Source organism: Scyliorhinus torazame, chromosome 10 (assembly GCF_047496885.1).
Source record: "Scyliorhinus torazame isolate Kashiwa2021f chromosome 10, sScyTor2.1, whole genome shotgun sequence".
In the NCBI taxonomy this organism is placed as follows: Eukaryota; Metazoa; Chordata; class Chondrichthyes; order Carcharhiniformes; family Scyliorhinidae; genus Scyliorhinus; species Scyliorhinus torazame.
In genome coordinates, this window is record NC_092716.1 from 1,178,463 (window position 1) to 1,198,325 (window position 19,863).

Below are 19,863 nucleotides of genomic sequence, written 5' to 3' on the forward strand. Positions count from 1 at the left end.
TTCCATCAGTCACTGGCATGTAATTTGTGTCCTCCACTGGGAAGACTGACCCAAAAATCCTGTTCAGCTCCTCAGCCATTTCCCCATCTCCTATTATTAAATCTCCCTTCTCATCTTCCAAAGGACCAATATTTACCTTAGCCACTCTTTTTTGTCTTATATATTTGTAGAAGCTTTTACTATCTGCTTTTATGTTCTGAGCCAGTTTACTTTCATAGTCTACCTTACTCTTCTTTATGGCTTTTTTAGTAGCTTTCTGTTGTCCCCTAAAGACTTCCCAGTCCTCTAGTCTCCCACTAATTTTTGCCACTTTGTATGTTTTTTCCTTCAATTTGATACTCTCCCTCACCTCCTTAGATATCCACGGCCGATTTTTCCCCTTTCTACCGTCTTTCTTTTTTGTCGGCATGAACCTTTTCTGAACACTGTGAAAGATCGCTCGGAAGGTTCTCCACTGTTCCTCAACTGCTTCACCCTGAAGTCTTTGCTCCCAGTCTACCTTAGCTAGTTCTTCTCTCATCCCGTTGTAATCGCCTTTGTTTAAGCACAAAACACTAGTGTTTGATTTTACCTTGTCATCCTCCAACTGTATTTTAAATTCCACCATATTGTGGTCGCTCCTTCCACGAGGATCCCGAACTGTGAGATCATTAATCAATCCTGCCTCATTACACAGGACCAGATCTAGGACCGCTTGTTCCCTTGTAGGTTCCATTACATACTGTTCCAGGAAATTATCCCAGACACATTCTATAAACTCCTCCTCAAGGCTGCCTTTACCAACCTGGTTAAACCAATCGATATGCAGATTAAAATCCCCCATGTTAACCGCTGTACCATTTCTACATGCATCCGTTATTTCTTTGCTTATTGCCTGCCCTACCATCCTGTTACTATTTGGTGGCCTATAGACTACTCCTATCAGTGACCTTTTCGCCTTACTATTCCTGATTTCCACCCAAATTGATTCAACCTTGTCCTCCATAGCACCAATATCATCCCTTACTATTGCCCGGATGCCATCCTTAAACAACAAAGCTACACCACCGCCCTTACCGTCCATTCTATCCTTTCGTATAGTCTGATACCCTTGGATATTTAACTCCCAGTCGTGACCATCCTTTAACCATGTTTCAGTAATGGCCACTAAATCATAGTCATTCACGATGATTTGCGCCATCAACTCATTTACCTTATTTCGTCTACTACGAGCATTCAGGTAAAGTACACTTATGCTGTTTTTTATGTCTTTGTTATGAATCCTAACACCTTGATCAGTAACTTTTCGCAATTTATTTTTCCTCTTACTCTTTCTCCTAATTTTCCTTGTCTTTGAACCCATATCTCTACATAATAACCTGTCACGTAACCTGCTGCCTTGATCTCCATTAACCATTATACTGTCCATAGCTTTACACTTCCCTTCCCCCCAATTTGCTAGTTTAAAGTCCTTGTGACCAACCTATTTATCCTATTCGCTAGAACACTGGTCCCAGAATGGTTCAGGTGAAGACCGTCCCAACAGTACAGGTCCCTCCTGCCCCAGTACTGATGCCAATGCCCCATGAAATTGAAACCCTCTTTCCCGCACCACTCCTTTAGCCACGTGTTAACTTCTCTAATTTTCTTAACCCTATGCCAATTGGCACGTGGCTCGTGTAGTAATCCAGAGATTACTCACACTGCAACACTCACAATCCAGAGCTCACTGGAGATACTCACTCACACTCACAATCCGGAGCTCACTGGAGAGACACACTCACACTGCAACACACACAATCCAGGGCTCACTGGAGATACTCTCACACACTGCAACACTCACAATCCAGAGCTCACTGGAGATACTCACTCACACTGCAACACTCACAATCCAGAGCTCACTGGGATATTCACTCACACTGCAACACTCACAATCCAGAGCTCACCGGAGATACTCAGTCACACTGCAACACACACAATCCAGAGCTCACTGGAGATATTCACTCACACTGCAACACACACAATCCAGAGCTCATTGGAGATATTCACTCACACTGCAACACTCACAATACAGAGCTCACTGGAGATATTCGCTCACACTGCAACACTCACAATCCAGAGCTCACCGGAGATACTCACTCACACTGCAACACACACACAATCCAGAGCTCACTGGAGATATTCACTCACACTGCAACACTCACAATCCAGAGCTCACTGGAGATACTCACTCACATTGCAACACGCACAATCCAGAGCTCACTGGAGATATTCACTCACACAGCAACACTCACAATCCAGAGCTCACTGGAGATATTCACTCACACTGCAACACACAATCCAGAGCTCACTGGAGATATTCCCTCACTCTGCAACACTCACAATCCAGAGCTCACTGGAGATATTCACTCACACAGCAACACTCACAATCCAGAGCTCACTGGAGATATTCACTCACACTGCAACACACAATCCAGAGCTCACTGGAGATATTCACTCACACAGCAACACTCACAATCCAGAACTCACTGGAGATGCTCACTCACACTGCAACACTCACAATCCAGAGCTCACTGGAGATATTCACTCACACTGCAACACTCACAATCCAGAGCTCACTGGAGATATTCACTCACACTGCAACACACACAATCCAGAGCTCACTGGAGATATTCACTCACACTGCAACACTCCCAATCCAGAGCTCACTGGAGATATTCACTCACACTGCAACACACACAATCCAGAGCTCACTGGAGATATTCACTCAAACTGCAACACTCAAATCTAGAGCTCACTGGAGATACTCACTCACACTGCAACACACACAATCCAGAGCTCACTGGAGATGCTCACTCACACTGCAACACTCAAATCTAGAGCTCACTGGAGATTCTCACTCACACTGCAACACTCACAATCCAGAGCTCACTGGAGATACTCACTCACACTGCAACACTCACAATCCAGAGCTCACTGGAGATACTCACTCACACTGCAACACTCACAATCCAGAGCTCACTGGAGATGCTCACTCACACTGCAACACTCACAATCCAGAGCTCACTGGAGATATTAACTCAGAATCCAGAGCTCACTGGAGGTATTCACTCACACTGCAACACACACAATCCAGGGCTCACTGGAGATGCTCACTCACACTGCAACACTCAGAATCCAGAGCTCACTGGAGATATTCACTCACACAGCAACACTCACAATCCAGAGCTCACTGGAGGTATTCACTCACACTGCAACACTCACAATCCAGAGCTCACTGGAGATATTCACTCACACTGCAACACTCACAATCCAGAGCTCACTGGAGATATTCACTCACACTGCAACACACACAATCCAGAGCTCACTGGAGATATTCACTCACACTGCAACACTCCCAATCCAGAGCTCACTGGAGATATTCACTCACACTGCAACACACACAATCCAGAGCTCACTGGAGATATTCACTCAAACTGCAACACTCAAATCTAGAGCTCACTGGAGATACTCACTCACACTGCAACACACACAATCCAGAGCTCACTGGAGATGCTCACTCACACTGCAACACTCAAATCTAGAGCTCACTGGAGATTCTCACTCACACTGCAACACTCACAATCCAGAGCTCACTGGAGATACTCACACACTGCAACACTCACAATCCAGAGCTCACTGGAGATACTCACTCACACTGCAACACTCACAATCCAGAGCTAACTGGAGATGCTCACTCACACTGCAACACTCACAATCCAGAGCTCACTGGAGATATTAACTCAGAATCCAGAGCTCACTGGAGGTATTCACTCACACTGCAACACACACAATCCTGGGCTCACTGGAGATGCTCACTCACACTGCAACACTCAGAATCCAGAGCTCACTGGAGATATTCACTCACACAGCAACACTCACAATCCAGAGCTCACTGGAGGTATTCACTCACACTGCAACACTCACAATCCAGAGCTCACTGGAGATATTCACTCACACTGCAACACTCACAATCCATCAGACTAAATTGACAGAATGTAGCACAACAATAAATTTATACATGGTAAAATATCCTGACGTGCTTCACCATGTCAGAGATATTACAGTAGATGATCAATACTATCACGGTATAAGAATCATCGGGGGGGGGGCGGGGGGGGGGGGGTTCTTTCTTTCCAATTAAGTGGCAATTTAGTGTGGCCAATCCACCTGCCTTCCACATCTTTGGTTTGTGGGGGTGAGACCCCCGCAAACACGGGGAGAATATGCAAACTTCACACGAACAGTCGGGGCCAGGATTAAACCCGCAACCTTGGCGCTGAGGCAGCAGTGCTAACCACTGCGCCACCATGCCGCCTTTCTGGGGGGATTTTAAGGCCAAATCTACAGATATTCACTTCGGTTCAGAGAGGAGTGCGTCTCAAAAGAGTTTTTGTGCATTAATGAGACCATCGTACCTTAAGATGTGTTTTGTAACTGGTGTTACAAAACCGGTGTTAAAACCCATGTGTAATTGTTAAGCTAAAGCGGGAGTAAAGGAGTATTGCCTCATAATCCAGATTTTTAGATTTGTCGTGTACCGAGATACAGTGAAAAGTGTGTTCTGCGTACTCCAGACAGATCGCTCCATACACGAAAATCATGAGGCATACGTAAATACATAGACATCGGGTGAAGCATATGGAGTGTAGAGCTCCAACTGTAGAGAAGATGCCGAGAGAGATCAGTTCAGTCCATAAGAGGGCCATTCAGGAGTCTGGTAACTGCGGGGAAGAAGCTGTTTTTGAATTTGTTAGCGAGTATTCTCAGGCTTTTGTATCTCCTGCCTGATGGAAGAGGTAGGGAGAGTGAATAAGCCGGATGGAAGGGGTCTTTAACTATGCTGCCCGCTTTCCCAAGGTAGCGGGTGGTGTAGACAGAGTCAATGGATGGGAGGCGGGTTCGTGTGATGGACTGGGGCCGAGCAGTTGGCATACCAGGCTGTGATGCTGCCAGATAGGATGCTTTCGATGGTGCATCTGTAAAAGTTGGTAAGAGTCAACGTGAACGTGCCAAATGTCCTTAGTTTCCTGAGGAAGTATAGGCGCTGTTGTGCTTTCTTGATCGTAGTGCCTTCTTGGGTGGACCAGGAAAGATTGTTGGTGATGTGCACACCTAGCCACTAAGTTCTCCATCGCCCTCCTGTACTCTGAACCCTCGTTGTTCGAGATCCGACCCACTGCGGGCGTGTCATCAGCAAACTTGTAGATGGAGTTGGGAGCTGAATTTTGCCACAGTCGTGTGTGTACAGGGAGCGGAGTAGGGGGCTAAGTACACAGCCCGAGGGGCTCCAGTATTGAGGACTATTGTGGAGCAGGTGTTGTTGTTTGTTCTTACTGATTGTGGTCAAGGGTCAGAAAGTCGAGGATCCAGTTGCAGAGGGAGGAGCCAAGTCCTAGGTTTTGGAGTTTGGATATGAGCTTGGCTGGGATTACGGTGTGGAAGGCAGAGCTGTAGTCGATAAATAGGAGTCTGATGTAGGAGTCCTTGTTGGCGAGATGTCCAGGGATGTGTGTAAGGCCAGGGAGATGGCGTCCACTGTGGGCTGGTTGTAGCGGTATGCGAATTGCAGTGGATCGAGGCATTCTGGGAGTATGGAGTTGATGTGTCTCATGGCCAACATCTCGAAGCTCTTCATAATGATCGATGTCAAGGCTACCGGACAGTAGTTGTCGAGGCACATTGCCTGGTTCTTCTTTGATGTGGAGATGCCGGCGTTGGACTGGGGTGAGCACAGTACAAAGTCTTACAACACCAGGTTAAAGTCCAACAGGTTTGTTTCGATGTCACTAGCTTTCGGAGCACTGCTCCTTCCTCAGGTGAATGAAGAGGTCTGTTCCAGAAACACATATATAGACAAAATCAAAGATGCCAAGCAATGCTTGGAATGCGACCATTAGCAGGTGATTAAATCTTTACAGATCCAGAGATGGGGTAACCCCAGGTTAAAGAGGTGTGAATTGTATCAAGCCAGGACAGTTGGTAGGATTTCGCAGGCCAGATGGTGGGGGATGAATGTAATGCGACATGAATCCCAGGTCCCGGTTGAGGCCGCACTCGTGTGCGGAACTTGGCTATAAGCTTCTGCTCGGCGATTCTACGTTGCCGTGCGTCCTGAAGGCTGCCTTGGAGAACGCTTACCCGGAGATCAGAGGCTGAATGCCCTTGACTGCTGAAGTGTTCCCCGACTGGAAGGGAACATTCCTGCCTGGTGATTGTTGCGCGATGTCCGTTCATTCGTTGTCGCAGCGTCTGCATGGTCTCGCCAATGTACCACGCTTCGGGACAGTAATTGACCCCTCTAACCCGGGGAAAATTACTGCTTCATTAATCTATTTTTGATTGTCCGCAACGTTATGGAAAAGATCGACAGCACTCGAGCAACACTTATTCAGCAATAACCTGTGCACTGACACTCAGCTTGGGTTCCACCAGGGAATTCACCTCCTGATGTCTTACAAAGATGGACAAAAGAGCTGAACTGTGGGAAGGTGAGTGACTGCCCTGGATAGAATTGGACTGTGCACGGCATCAAGCTGCCCGAGCAAAACTGGAGTAAATGGAAATTTGGGAGAGAAAAATCCACCAGTTGGGATCATACCCAACACAAAGGGAGATGATTGATTGCTGGAGGTCATTCATCGCAGTCCCAGGACATTACTGCAGGAGTTCCTCAGGATAGCATCCTTGGCCCTACCATCATCAATGACTTTCCCTTGATCTTAAGGGGGAATGTTTGCAGAAGATTGCAGTCGTAACTCCTCACGGACTGAAGAAGTCCATGTCCATTTGCAGCAAGACCTGGACAACATTCAAGCTTCGGCAGATGTCTGGCACAACTGCTGCCACTTAAGTGCCGGGCAGTGACCATCTCCAACAAGAGAGTATCTAACCATCGCCCCTTGACATCCAATGACATTACCATCACTGAATCCCCCACAATCAACATCCTGGGGGTTACCATTGATCAGAAACTGAACTGAGTAGCCAGAAAAATACTGTGGCTACCAGGGCAGGTCAAAAGCTAAGAATCCTCCTGCGAGCAACTCCCCAAAGTCTGCCCACCATCTATAAGGCACAAGTCAAGAGTGTGATGGAATACTCTCCACTTGCCTGGCTGAGTGCAGCTCCAACACTCAAGAAGCTCGACACCATCCAGGACAAAGCAGGCCCCGCTTGATCGGCATCCCATTCACCACCTTCAACATTCACTCCCCCCAATACCAATGCAGTGACAGCAGTACCTCACTAAGGTTCCTTAGACAGCACCTTCCAAACCTACGACCACCACCATCTCGAAGGACAAGAGCAGCAGATACCTGGGAACCCCACCACCTGGAGGTTCCCCTCCCAGTCACTCACCTCCCTGACTTGGAAATATATTGTTGTTCCTTCAGTCGCTGGGTCAAACAGCACAGTGGGTATACCTACACCACATAAACTGCAGCAGTTCAAGAAGGCAGCTCAACACCAACTTCTCAAGGGGCAGTTAGGGATGGACAATAAATGTAAGTCTAGCCAGTGACACCCATATCTCGTGAATGAGTGAAAAAACAGATTTTTTTAATACGAACAGGTATTTTGGGGTGGGTGAATATAAAATGGGAGGGCAGGGTTCATGGTCTGAAGTCGTTGAACTCAATGTTATGTCCTGAAGGCCAATCCAATGTTCAACCTTCAACTGTCGCAAAAGGATGGAGTTGGAAGCAAGGAATGAAGTCTGTGGCAAGAACCAAAGACAATAGCTTCGGAAATAGCAGAACTTCTCCAGCTGCTGATTAGTCACATAGATACATAGAGGATAGTAGCAGGAGGAGGCCTTTTGGCCCTTCGAGCCTGCTCTGCCATTCATCACCATCATGGCTGATCATCCAACTCAATAGCCTAATCCTGCTTTCTCCCCATAGCCTTTGATCCCATTCTCCCCAAGTGCGATATCCAGCCGCCTCTTGAATATATTCAAAGTTTTAGCAGCAACTACTTCCTGTGGTAATGAATTCCACAGGCTCACCACTCTTTGTGTGAAGAAGTGTCTCCTTATCTCTGTCCAAAATGGTTTACTCGGAATCCTCAGACTGTGACCCCTGGTTCTGGACATACCCATCATTGGTAACATCTTCCCTGCATCTACCCTGTCTAGTCCCGTTAGAATTTTATAAGTCTCTATGAGATCCCCCCTCATTCTTCTGAACTCCAGCGAGAACAATCCCAACCGAGTCAATCTCTCCTCATATGACAGTCCCGCCATCCCTGGAATCAGTCTGGTAAACCTTCGCTGCTCTCCCTCGAGAGCAAGAACATCCTTCCTCAGAGAAGGAGACCAAAACTGCCCACAATACTCCAGGTATGGCCTCACCAAGGCCCTGTACAATTGCAGCAACACATCCCTGCTTCTATACTCGAAACCTCTTGCAATGAAGGCCAACATACCATTAGCCTTCTTTACCGCCTGCTGCACCTGCATGCTTACCTTCAGCGAATGGTGCACAAGGACACCCAGGACCCGCTGCACACTCCCCTTCCCCAACATGAACAATGGCTGGACAGAGCTCCTCCCTTCCGAAACAATGCTAATGTCAGGAAATATAACCGCTCTGGACTCTCTGTTGGAAAAGTCCTTGGCATGCAGAGAAAGATTGAGTGCAGTAACAAAAACAGAAAATGCTGGAAAAACACAGATCTGGCAGCGTCCATGGAGAGAGAAACAGCTGATGTCTTGAGTTGGTCCGTATGACTTCTTCAGAGCTGGAGAAAGGGAGAAACCTCATGCATTTTATACTGAAGAGAGGGGGTGGAGCAGAATAGAAAGTCAGGGATAGATGGGCAGTCAGGCAAGATTTGACAAAGATATCATAGACACAAGACAAAGGGAATGTTAATGATAGTGTTAAACAGCTTACAACACCAGGTTAAAGTCCAACAGGTTTGTTTCAAACACTAGCGTTCGGAGCACTGCTCCTTCCTCAGGTGAATGAAGAGGTAGGTTCCAGAAACTTATATATTGACAAAATCATAGATGCAAGACAACGCTTTGAATGCGAGCATTTGCAGGTAATTAAGTCTTTACAGATCCAGTAAGAAGTCTTACAACACCAGGTTAAAGTCCAACAGGTTTGTTTCAAACACTAGCTTTCGGAGCGCTGCTCCTTCCTCAGGTGAATTACAGATCCAGAGAGAGGGATAACCCCAGGTTAAAGAGGTGTGAATTGTCTCAAGCCAGGACAGTTGGTAGGATTTCGCAGGCCCAGGCCAGGTGGTGGGGGGTGAATGCAATTCAACATGAATCCCAGGTCCCGGTTGAGGCCGTACTTGTGTGTGCGGAACTTGGCTATAAGCTTCTGCCCGGCGATGCCGAACAGCTGAGGAAGGACCAGTGCTCCGAAAATTAGTGTTTTGAAACAAACCTGTTGGACTTTAACCTGGTGTTGTAAGACTTCTTACTGTGCTCACCCCAGTCCAACGCCGGCATTTCATCATGGATAGTATTAAAGACTAAGATTGATACTAATATGGCATTAAGGTCAAATAGGAGAATGTGTAAATAGCTCTGTCATTAACCACTTCTTAGTGTTTGATGCATGTTCCGGCAAACTCCACTGAGAACAGCTCAACCGCACTAGATGAGATTTTAAAGCAACTTTTCCATTCACAGAAATCGTACTGTAAAGTTCTATGTCTTCAGTGTCGCACAGATGCTGCGAAATCTGGGGTTCGCCACGGGATTGGACTGAGGACAGACTTCATTCACAAATATACTTGAAATTAAGCCCGAAAGCTCTGCTTGAAAAAATGAAATGTAACAATGCTTTAAAATCTGTTACTTACAACAACATTAAGCAGTCCTCCGTAGGGTCCAATGTCTGGCTGCCACAAGCCGAGGATGTTGCGGTAAGGGTGCAGCACTGTAACAAATTAGAGCTAATTTCAGTCTCTCAATCATACTGGGATCAGACTGTGCCTCTCACTCAACAGGAGGCACAGTCAAAGCTCAATTAAACTGGCTACGAGGAAAGTAGGAAATTGTGGCTGGTCAGGCAGAGCCAGGAAGAGATTGAGGCGTAGGGAGAGGAGGAGGGTGTGATGTGCAGCCCAATGCTCTGGTGATTTATAAATCTTATCAACTAAGCAATCCCATAGGCACCACAGCACGCACAGTTAAATCCCAAGCCAGAAAATGCTATTAGTCCCAATCAGTCTAAGTGAAGCTCAAAGTAGGCCAGCTTGAAATCTCACCATAATGCCATGCTCCCCAGTGATATTAATCTTTGTCAAATGGTTAATACTGCGCCAAATTACCATTCAATCTGATATTCAGAGTCCCACCTCAAAGCAAGGTCTAATTACACGACAATGCCTTCTTTTTTGAACAGTATGAAGTCTTACACCACCAGGTGAAAGTCCAACAGGTTTGTTTCAAACACTAGCTTTCGGAGCACTGCTCCTTCCTCAGGTGAAGTTTTTTGAAGTTTTACTTCAACGTTGTCTGAATCCTTTCACCTACACAAGGTGAACATGAAGCAAATCCATTGGTGATGGGATCATTTCATTTTGTGCACCTTTGCTGATGGTTGAAGAGCTCACTCCGTGAGGCAGGTTCTGCTACATATGAGCTGGTTAGCAGGTGTCGTTGTGTGCAATCGTTTTTTCAGCCCTGATGCCCATTCTTAAGTCACTGGGGCTGATGATTACCTGTGGGCCAATGTGCACCCCACCATGACGATAAGTTCAAAAGATATAGCAGAATAATGTCATTTGGCCCATCGAGTCTGCTCCATCATTCTACCATGTTTGAGCTCACCCTGGTCATAACTCCACCGTCCTGCCCATGCTCTATAACCCTTCCACCCATTACCAACTAAAAATATATCTAACTGCTCTTAAATTTACTCACTGTCCCGGCATCCACCGCACTCTGGGGTAGCGAATTCTACAGATTCACAACCCTTTGGGAGAAGTAGTTTTCCCGCAACTCTTGTTTAAATTTAATACCTCTTATCCGAAAGCTATGACCTCTCTCGTTCTAGAATGACCCACAAGAAGCATTCCACGTCTACTTTATCCACACCTTTTAGCATCTTATGTACCTCAATTAGATAAGAACATAAGAACTAGGAGCAGGAGTGGGCCATCTGGCCCCTCGAGCCTGCTCCGCCATTCAATGAGATCATGGCTGATCTTTTGTGGACTCAGCTCCACTTTCCGGCCCAAACACCATAACCCTTAATCCCTTTATTCTTCAAAAAATTATCTTTATCTTAAAAACATTTAATGAAGGAGCCTCAACTGCTTCACTGGGCAGGGAATTCCATAGATTCACAACCCTTTGGGTGAAGAAGTTCGTCCTAAACTCAGTCCTAAATCTACTTCCCCTTATTTTGAGGCTATGCCCCCTAGTTCTGCTTTCACCCGCCAGTGGAAACAACCTGCCCGCATCTATCCTATCTATTCCCTTCATAATTTTATATGTTTCTATAAGATCCCCCCTCATCCTTCTAAATTCCAACGCGTACAGTCTCAGTCTACTCAACCTCTCCTTGTAATCCAACCCCTTCAGCTCTGGGATTAACCTAGTGAATCTCCTCTGCACACCCTCCAGCGCCAGTACGTCCTTTCTCAAGTAAGGAGAGCAAAACTAAACACAATACTCCAGGTGTGGCCTCACTAACACCTTATACAATTGCAGCATAACCTCTCTAGTCTTAAACTCCATCCCTCTCGCAATGAAGGACAAAATTCCATTCGCCTTCTTAATCACCTGTTGCACCTGTAAACCAACTTTTTGCGCCTCATGCACCAGCACACCCAGGTCTCTCTGCACAGCAGCATGTTTTAATATTTTATCAGTTAAATAATAATCCCTTTCCCTGTTATTCCTACCAAAATGGATAACCTTACATTTGTCAACATTGTATTCCATCTGCCAGACCCTAGCCCATTCACTTAACCTATCCAAATCCCTCTGCAGACTTCCAGTATCCTCTGCACTTTTTGCTTTACCACTCATCTTAGTGTCATCTACAAACTTGGACACATTGCCCTTGGTCCCCAACTCCAAATCATCTATGTAAATTGTGAACAATTGTGGGCCCAACACTGATCCCCGAGGGACACCACTAGCTACTGATTGCCAACCAGAGAAACACCCATTAATTCCCACTCTTTGCTTTCTATTAATTAACCAATCCTCTATCCATGCTACTACTTTACCCTTAATGCCATGCATATCTTATGCAGCAACCTTTTGTGTGACACCTTGTCAAAGGTTTTCTGTAAATCCAGATATACCACATCTATTGGCTCCCCGTTATCTACCGCACTGGTAATATCCTCAAACAATTCCGCTAAATTAGTTAGGCACGACCTGCCCTTTATGAACCCATGCTGCGCCTGCCCAATGGGACAATTTCCATCCAGATGCCTCGCTATTCCTTCCTTGATGATAGATTCCAGCATCTTCCCTACTACCGATGTTAAGCTCACTGGCCTATAATCACCCGCTTTATGCCTACCTCCATTTTTAAACAATTTCCAATCCGGCGGGACCACCCCAGAGTCTAGTGAATTTTGGTAAATTATCACTAGCGCATTTGCAATTTCCCTAGCCATCTCTTTTAGCACTCTGGGGTGCATTCCATCAGGGCCAGGAGACTTGTCTACCTTTAGCCCCATTAGCTTGCCCATCACGACCTCCTTAGTGATAACAAGGACTGCTTAACAACCTCCTTACCTTGCAGGTCAGCTGGGAGCGGGAGAGAGAGAGAGCCGGGACTTTGGAAACAGCGCGGGAGATTGAAAAAGCGCGGGAGCTGCGAGGCAGAGCGGACAGTTTAAAAGGTCGCGGCCTGGGTGAGCTAAGTACTGTTTAACAACCTCCTTACCTTGCAGGTCAGCTGGGAGCGGGAGAGAGAGAGAGAGAGCCGGGACTTTGGAAACAGCGCGGGAGATTGAAAAAGCGCGGGAGCTGCGAGGCAGAGCGGACAGTTTAAAAGGTCGCGGCCTGGGTGAGGTAAGTACTGTTTAACAACCTCCTTACCTTGCAGGTCAGCTGGGAGCGGGAGAGAGAGAGAGAGAGCCGGGACTTTGGAAACAGCGCGGGAGATTGAAAAAGCGCGGGAGCTGCGAGGCAGAGCGGACAGTTTAAAAGGTCGCGGCCTGGGTGAGGTAAGTACTGCTTAACAACTTCCTTACCTTGCAGGTCAGCTGTTAGTCTTGGGAGATCAGTTTCGGGAGCAGGCCTATTGGCTGACTGTAAATCAGGAAGGATACAAAGGGTGTGGCTGAAGTGTCTATAGAAACAGAGTGCTGGAGGCAAACAAAGTGTATCCGAGTTTGGGTAAGGCTGAGTTCGGGTAAGAGGTGAGTGAGGGCTATGTTTTTTGGTGTTTGGGGGTGAGTTTCCAAAAAAAAAAAAAAAAAAAATCCAATTAATTAAGTAAATTAATTAACTAGTTAAGGGAATTTGGTGCTCATCTTAAGGAGGTGCAGAGAAGCAGACCTGTGAGGGAGTCTCGGGAGCAATTACATCACAGCCAGCAGGTAAGTGATTGGCTTGTGACTGGTAAGTGATTTCTCTCTCTTTGACTTTCTCTTAGCTGTGTAGTGTAGTTCAAATTTAACTTCAGGTTTAAGTCATGGCAGGAGAGCTCAGAACCATGTCATGCTCCTCTTGTGAGATGTGGCAAGTCAGGGACCCTTCTGGTGTCCCTGACTCCTTCATCTGCAAGAAGTGTGTCCAACTGCAGCTCCTGTTAGACCGCTTGACGGCTCTGGAGCTGCGGATGGATTCACTTTGGAGCATCCGCAATGCTGAGGAAGTTGTGGATAGCACATTCAGTGAGTTGGTCACACCGCAGATTAAAATTACTGAGGCAGATAGGGAATGGGTGACCAACAGACAGAGGAAGAGTAGGAAGACAGTGCAGGGATCCCCTGCGGTCATCTCCCTCCAAAACAGATTTACCGTTTTGGAAACTGTTGGGGGAGATGGCTCACCAGGGGAAGGTGGCAGCAGCCAGGTTCATGGCACCGTGGCTGGCTCTGCTGCACAGAAGGGCGGGAAAAAGAGTGGCAGAGCTATAGTGATAGGGGATTCAATTGTAAGGGGAATAGACAGGCGTTTCTGCGGACGCAAACGAGAATCCAGGTTGGTATGTTGCCTCCCTGGTGCAAGGGTCAAGGATGTCTCGGAGCGGCTGCAGGGCATTCTGGAGGGGGAGGGTGAACAGCCAGCTGTCGTGATGCATATAGGCACCAACGATATAGGTAAAAAACAGGATGAGGTCCTACAAGCTGAATTTAGGGAGTTAGGAGTTAAACTAAAAAGTAGGACCTCAAAGGTAGTAATCTCAGGATTGCTACCAGTGCCACGTGATAGTCAGAGTAGGAATGACAGGATAGCTAGGATGAATACGTGGCTTGAGAGATGGTGCAAGAGGGAGGGTTTCAAATTCCTGGGACATTGGGACCGGTTCTGGGGGAGGTGGGACCTGTACAAATCGGACGGTCTGCATCTGGGTGGGACCGGAACCAATGTTCTCGGGGGTGTGTTTGCTAGTGCAGTTGGGGAGGGTTTAAACTAATGTGGCAGGGGGATGGGAACCGATGTAGGAAATCAGTGGGGACGGAAACAAAAGGCAGGAAGGGAGAGTGTGTAAAGCATGACCAGAGAAAGCAGGGCAGAGAGCAAGGAAAGTCTACATTAAACTGCATTTATTTCAATGCAAGGGGCCTGACGGGCAAAGCGGATGAACTCAGGGCATGGATGGGCACATGGGACTGGGATATTATAGCTATGACTGAAACATGGCTAAGGGAGGGGCAGGACTGGCAGCTCAATGTTCCGGGGTACAGATGCTATAGAAAGGATAGAACAGGAGGTAAGAGAGAAGGGGGAGTGGCGTTTTTGATTAGGGAGAACACTGCGACAGTACTTAGAGGGGATATATCCGAGGGTTTGCCCACTGAGTCTATATGGGTGGAACTGAAAAATAAGAAGGGAGAGATCACCTTGATAGGACTGTACTACAGGCCCCCAAATAGTCAGCGGGAAATTGTGGAGCAAATATGTAAGGAGATTACAGATAGCTGCAAGAAAAATAGGGTGGTAATAGTAGGGGACTTTAACTTTCCCAACATTGGCTGGGACAGCCATAGCATTAGGGGCTTGGATGGAGGGAAATTTGTTGAGTGTATTCAGGAGGAATTTCTCATTCAGTATGTGGATGGACCGACTAGAGAGGGGGCAAAACTTGACCTCGTCTTGGGAAATAAGGAAGGGCAAGTGACAGAAGTGTTAGTGAGGGATCACTTTGGGACAAGTGACCATAACTCCATTAGTTTTAAGATAGCTATGGAGAATGATAGGTCTGGCCCAAGAGTTAAAATTCTTAATTGGGGCAAGGCAAATTTTGATGGTATCAGACAGGAACTTTCAGAGGTAGATTGGGGGAGACTGTTGGCAGGCAAAGGGACGGCTGGTAAATGGGAGGCTTTTAAAAATGTGTTAACCAGGGTTCAGGGTAAGCACATTCCCTTTTGAGTGAAGGGCAAGGCTGGTAGAAGTAGGGAACCCTGGATGACTAGAGATATTGAGACTCTGGTCAAAAAGAAGGAGGCATATGACGTACATAAACAACTGGGATCAAGTGGCTCCCTTGAAGAGTATAGAGGTTGTCGAAATAGAGTTAAGAGGGAAATCAGGAGGGCAAAAAGGGGACATGAAATTGCTTTGGCAAATAATGCAAAGGAGAATCCAAAGAGATTCTACAGATACATAAAGGGGAAAAGAGTAACTAGGGACAGAGTAGGGCCTCTTAAGGATCAACAAGGACATCTATGTGCAGAGCCACAAGATTTGGGTGAGATCCTGAATGAATATTTCTCATCGGTATTCACGGTGGAGAAAGGCATGGATGTTAGGAAACTAAGGAAAATAAATAGTGATGTCTTGAGAAGTGTGCATATTACAGAGGAGGAGGTGCTAGAAGTCTTATCGCGCATCAAGGTAGATAAATCCCCGGGACCTGATGAAATGTATCCCAGGATGTTGTGGGAGGCTAGGGAGGAAATTGCGGGTCCCCTAACAGAGATATTTGAATCATCGGCAGCCACAGGTGAGGTGCCTGAAGATTGGAGAGTGGCGAATGTTGTGCCCTTGTTTAAGAAGGGCAGCAGGGAAAAGCCTGGGAACTACAGACCGGTGAGCCTAACGTCTGTAGTAGGCAAGTTGCTAGAAGGTATTCTGAGAGACAGGATCTACAAGCATTTAGAGAGACAAGGACTGATTCGGGGCAGTCAGCATGGCTTTATGCGTGGAAAATCATGTCTCACAAATTTGATTTGAGTTTTTTGAGGGGGTGACCAAGAAGGTAGATGAGGGCAGTGCAGTAGACTTTGTCTACATGGACTTTAGCAAAGCCTTTGACAAGGTACCGCATGGTAGGTTGTTGCAGAAGGTTAAAGCTCACGGGATCCAGGGTGAGGTTGCCAATTGGATTCAAAATTGGCTGGACGACAGAAGGCAGAGGGTGGTTGTAGAGGGTTGTTTTTCAAACTGGAGGCCCATGACCAGTGGTGTGCCTCAGGGATCGGTGCTGGGTCCACTGTTATTTGTGATTTATATTAATGATTTGGATGAGAATTTAGGAGGCATGGTTAGTAAGTTTGCAGATGACACCAAGATTGGTGGCACAGTGGATAGTGAAGAAGGTTATCTAGGATTGCAACGGGATCTTGATCAATTAGGCCAGTGGGCCGACGAATGGCAGATGGAGTTTAATTTAGATAAATGTGAGGTGATGCATTTTGGCAGATCGAATCAGGCCAGGACCTACTCAGTTAATGGTATGGCGTTGGGGAGAGTTATAGAACAAAAAGATCTAAGAGTACAGGTTCATAGCTCCTTGAAGGTGGAGTCGCAGGTGGACAGGGTGGTGAAGAAGGCATTCGGCATGCTTGGTTTCATTGGTCAGAACATTGAATACAGGAGTTGGGACGTCTTGTTGAAGTTGTACAAGACATTGGTACGGCCACACTTGGAATACTGTGTGCAGTTCTGGTCACCCTATTATAGAAAGGATATTATTAAACTAGAAAGAGCGCAGAAAAGATTTACTAGGATGTTGCCGGGACTTGATGGTTTGAGTTACAAGGAGAGGCTGGATAGACTGGGACTTTTTTCCCTGGAGCGTAGGAGGCTTCGGGGTGATCTTATAGAGGTCTATAAAATAATGAGGGGCATAGATAAGGTGGATAGTCAACATCTTTTCCCAAAGGTAGGGGAGTCTAAAACTAGAGGGCATAGGTTTAAGGTGAGAGGGGAGAGTTTCAGAAGGGCCCAGAGGGGCAATTTCTTCACTCAGAGGGTAGTGAGTGTCTGGAATGGGCTGCCAGAGGTAGTAGTAGAGGCGGGTACAATTGTGTCTTTTAAAAAGCATTTAGATAGTTACATGGGTAAGATGGGTATAGAGGGTTATGGGCCAAGTGCGGGCAACTGGGACTAGCTTAATGGTGAAAACTGGGCGGCATGGACTGGTTGGGCCGAAGGGCCTGTTTCCATGCTGTAAACTTCTATGATTCTAACAATCATCTCAAGGTCCTCACCTGTCATAGCCTCATTTCTATCAGTCACTGGCATGTTATTTGTGTCTTCCACTGTGAAGGCCGACCCAAAAACCCTGTTCAGTTCCTCAGCCATTTCCTCATCTCCCATTATTAAATCTCCCTTCTCATCCTCTAAAGGACCAATATTTACCTTATCCACTCTTTTTTGTTTTATATATTTGTAGAAACCTTTACTATCTGTTTTAATATTCTGAGCCAGTTTACTCTCAATCTATCTTACTCTTCTTTATCGCTTTTTTAGTAGCTTTCTGTTGCCCCCTAAAGATTTCCCAGCCCTCTCGTCTCCCACTAATTTTTGCCATTTTGTATGCTTTTTCCTTCAATTTGATACTCTCCCTTATTACCTTAGATATCCACGGTCGACTTTCCCTCTTTCTACCGTCCTTCCTTTTTGTTGGTATAAACCTTTGCTGAGCACTGTGAAAAATCGCTTGGAAGGTTCTCCACTGTTCCTCAATTGTTTCACCATAAAGTCTTTGCTCCCAGTCTACCTTAGCTAGTTCTTCTCTCATCCCATTGTAATCTCCTTTGTTTAAGCACAAAACACTAGTGTTTGATTTTACCTTCTCACTCTCCATCTGTATTTTAAATTCCACCATATTGTGATCACTCCTTCCGAGGGGATCCCTAACTATGAGATCATTAATCAATCCTGTCTCATTACACAGGACCAGATCTAGGACCGCTTGTTCCCTCGTAGGTTCCATTACATACTGTTTGAGGAAACTATAGCGGATACATTCTATAAACTCCTCCTCAAGGCTGCCTTAACCGACCTGGTTAAACCAATCGACATGTCGATTAAAATCCCCCATGATAACTGCTGTATCATTTCATAGATTATCATAGAATTTACAGTGCAGGAGGCCATTCGGCCCATCGAGTCTGCACCGGCTCTTGGAAAGAGCACCCTACCCAAGGTCAACACCTCCACCCTATCCCCATAACCCAGTAACTCCACCCAACACCAAGGGCAATTTTAGACACTAAGGGCAATTTATCACGGCCAATCCACCTAACCTGCACATCTTTGGACTGTGGGAGGAAACCGGAGCACCCGGAGGAAACCCACGCACACACGGGGAGGATGTGCAGACTCCGCACAGACAGTGACCCAAGCCAGAATCGAACCTGGGACCCTGGAGCTGTGAAGCAATTGTGCTATCCACAATGCTACCGTGCTGCCCACTACATGCATCAGTTATTTCTTTATTTATTGCCTGCCCCATCATAATGTTACTATTTGGTGGCCTCTAGACTACTCCTATCAGTGACTTTTTCGCCTTACTATTCCTGATTTCCACCCAAATGGATTCAACCTTATCCTCCATAGCACCGATGTCATCCTTTACTATTGACTGGATGTCATCCTTAAATAACAGAGCTACACCATCTCCCTTACCATCCACTCTGTCCTTCCGAATAGTTTGATACCCTCAGATATTTAACTCCCAGTCGTGACCATCCTTTAAACCATCTCCCCTTATGCGAGTATAGGCCTAAACTGTTCAATCTCTCCTCATACGACAAATCCTTCATCTCTGGACTCAATCTAGTGAACCTCCTCTGAACTGCCTCCAATACCACTACATCTTTCCTCAAATAAGGGGACCAAAACTGTGCATAATACTCCAGGTGTGGCCTCACCAATGCCTTGTATAGTTGCAACAACACTTCCTTACCTTTATATTCTATTCCTTCAGCTAATGCCAGCATTCCATTTGCTTTCTTTATTAACTGCTGTATCTGCACGTTCGTTTTCTGTGACTCATGCACAAGGACACCCAGATTCATCTGAAACAGAGCACCCCGAAGTCTCTCCCCGTTTAGATAATAAGTTGCCTTCCCATTTTTCCAACCAAAATGGATAACCTCACACTAGTTGGCGACTTTAACTTTCCCAACAATGACTGGGACAGCCATAGCATTAGGGGCTTGGATGGGAGAAATCTTTTGAGTGTATTCAGGAGGAATTTCTCATTCAGTATGTGGATGGCTGGAGAGGAGGCAAAACGTGATCACTTCTTGGGAAATAAGGGCAGGTGCCAGAAATGTTAGTGAGGGATCACTTTGGGACCAGTGACCATAATTCCATTAGTTTTAAGATAGCTATGGAGAATGATGGGTCAGCCCAAAAGTTAAAATTCTAAATTGGGGCAAGGCCAATTTTGATGGTATTAGACAGGAACTTTCAAAAGTTGATTGGGGGGAGTCTGTTTACAG

General features: G+C 46.3%; 1 protein-coding gene across 1 annotated transcript in view; it reads right to left on the reverse strand.

Annotated features, from left to right (window-relative positions):
* Nucleotides 1-19,863, reverse strand: part of tango6 (transport and golgi organization 6 homolog (Drosophila)) — a 301,792-nt gene that overhangs the window by 262,357 nt on the left and 19,572 nt on the right. Inside the window, exon 4 of the mRNA XM_072466775.1 lies at nucleotides 9,844-9,920. Coding sequence (XP_072322876.1) covers nucleotides 9,844-9,920 — 77 coding nt within the window. The remainder of the gene's footprint in view (nucleotides 1-9,843; nucleotides 9,921-19,863) is intronic.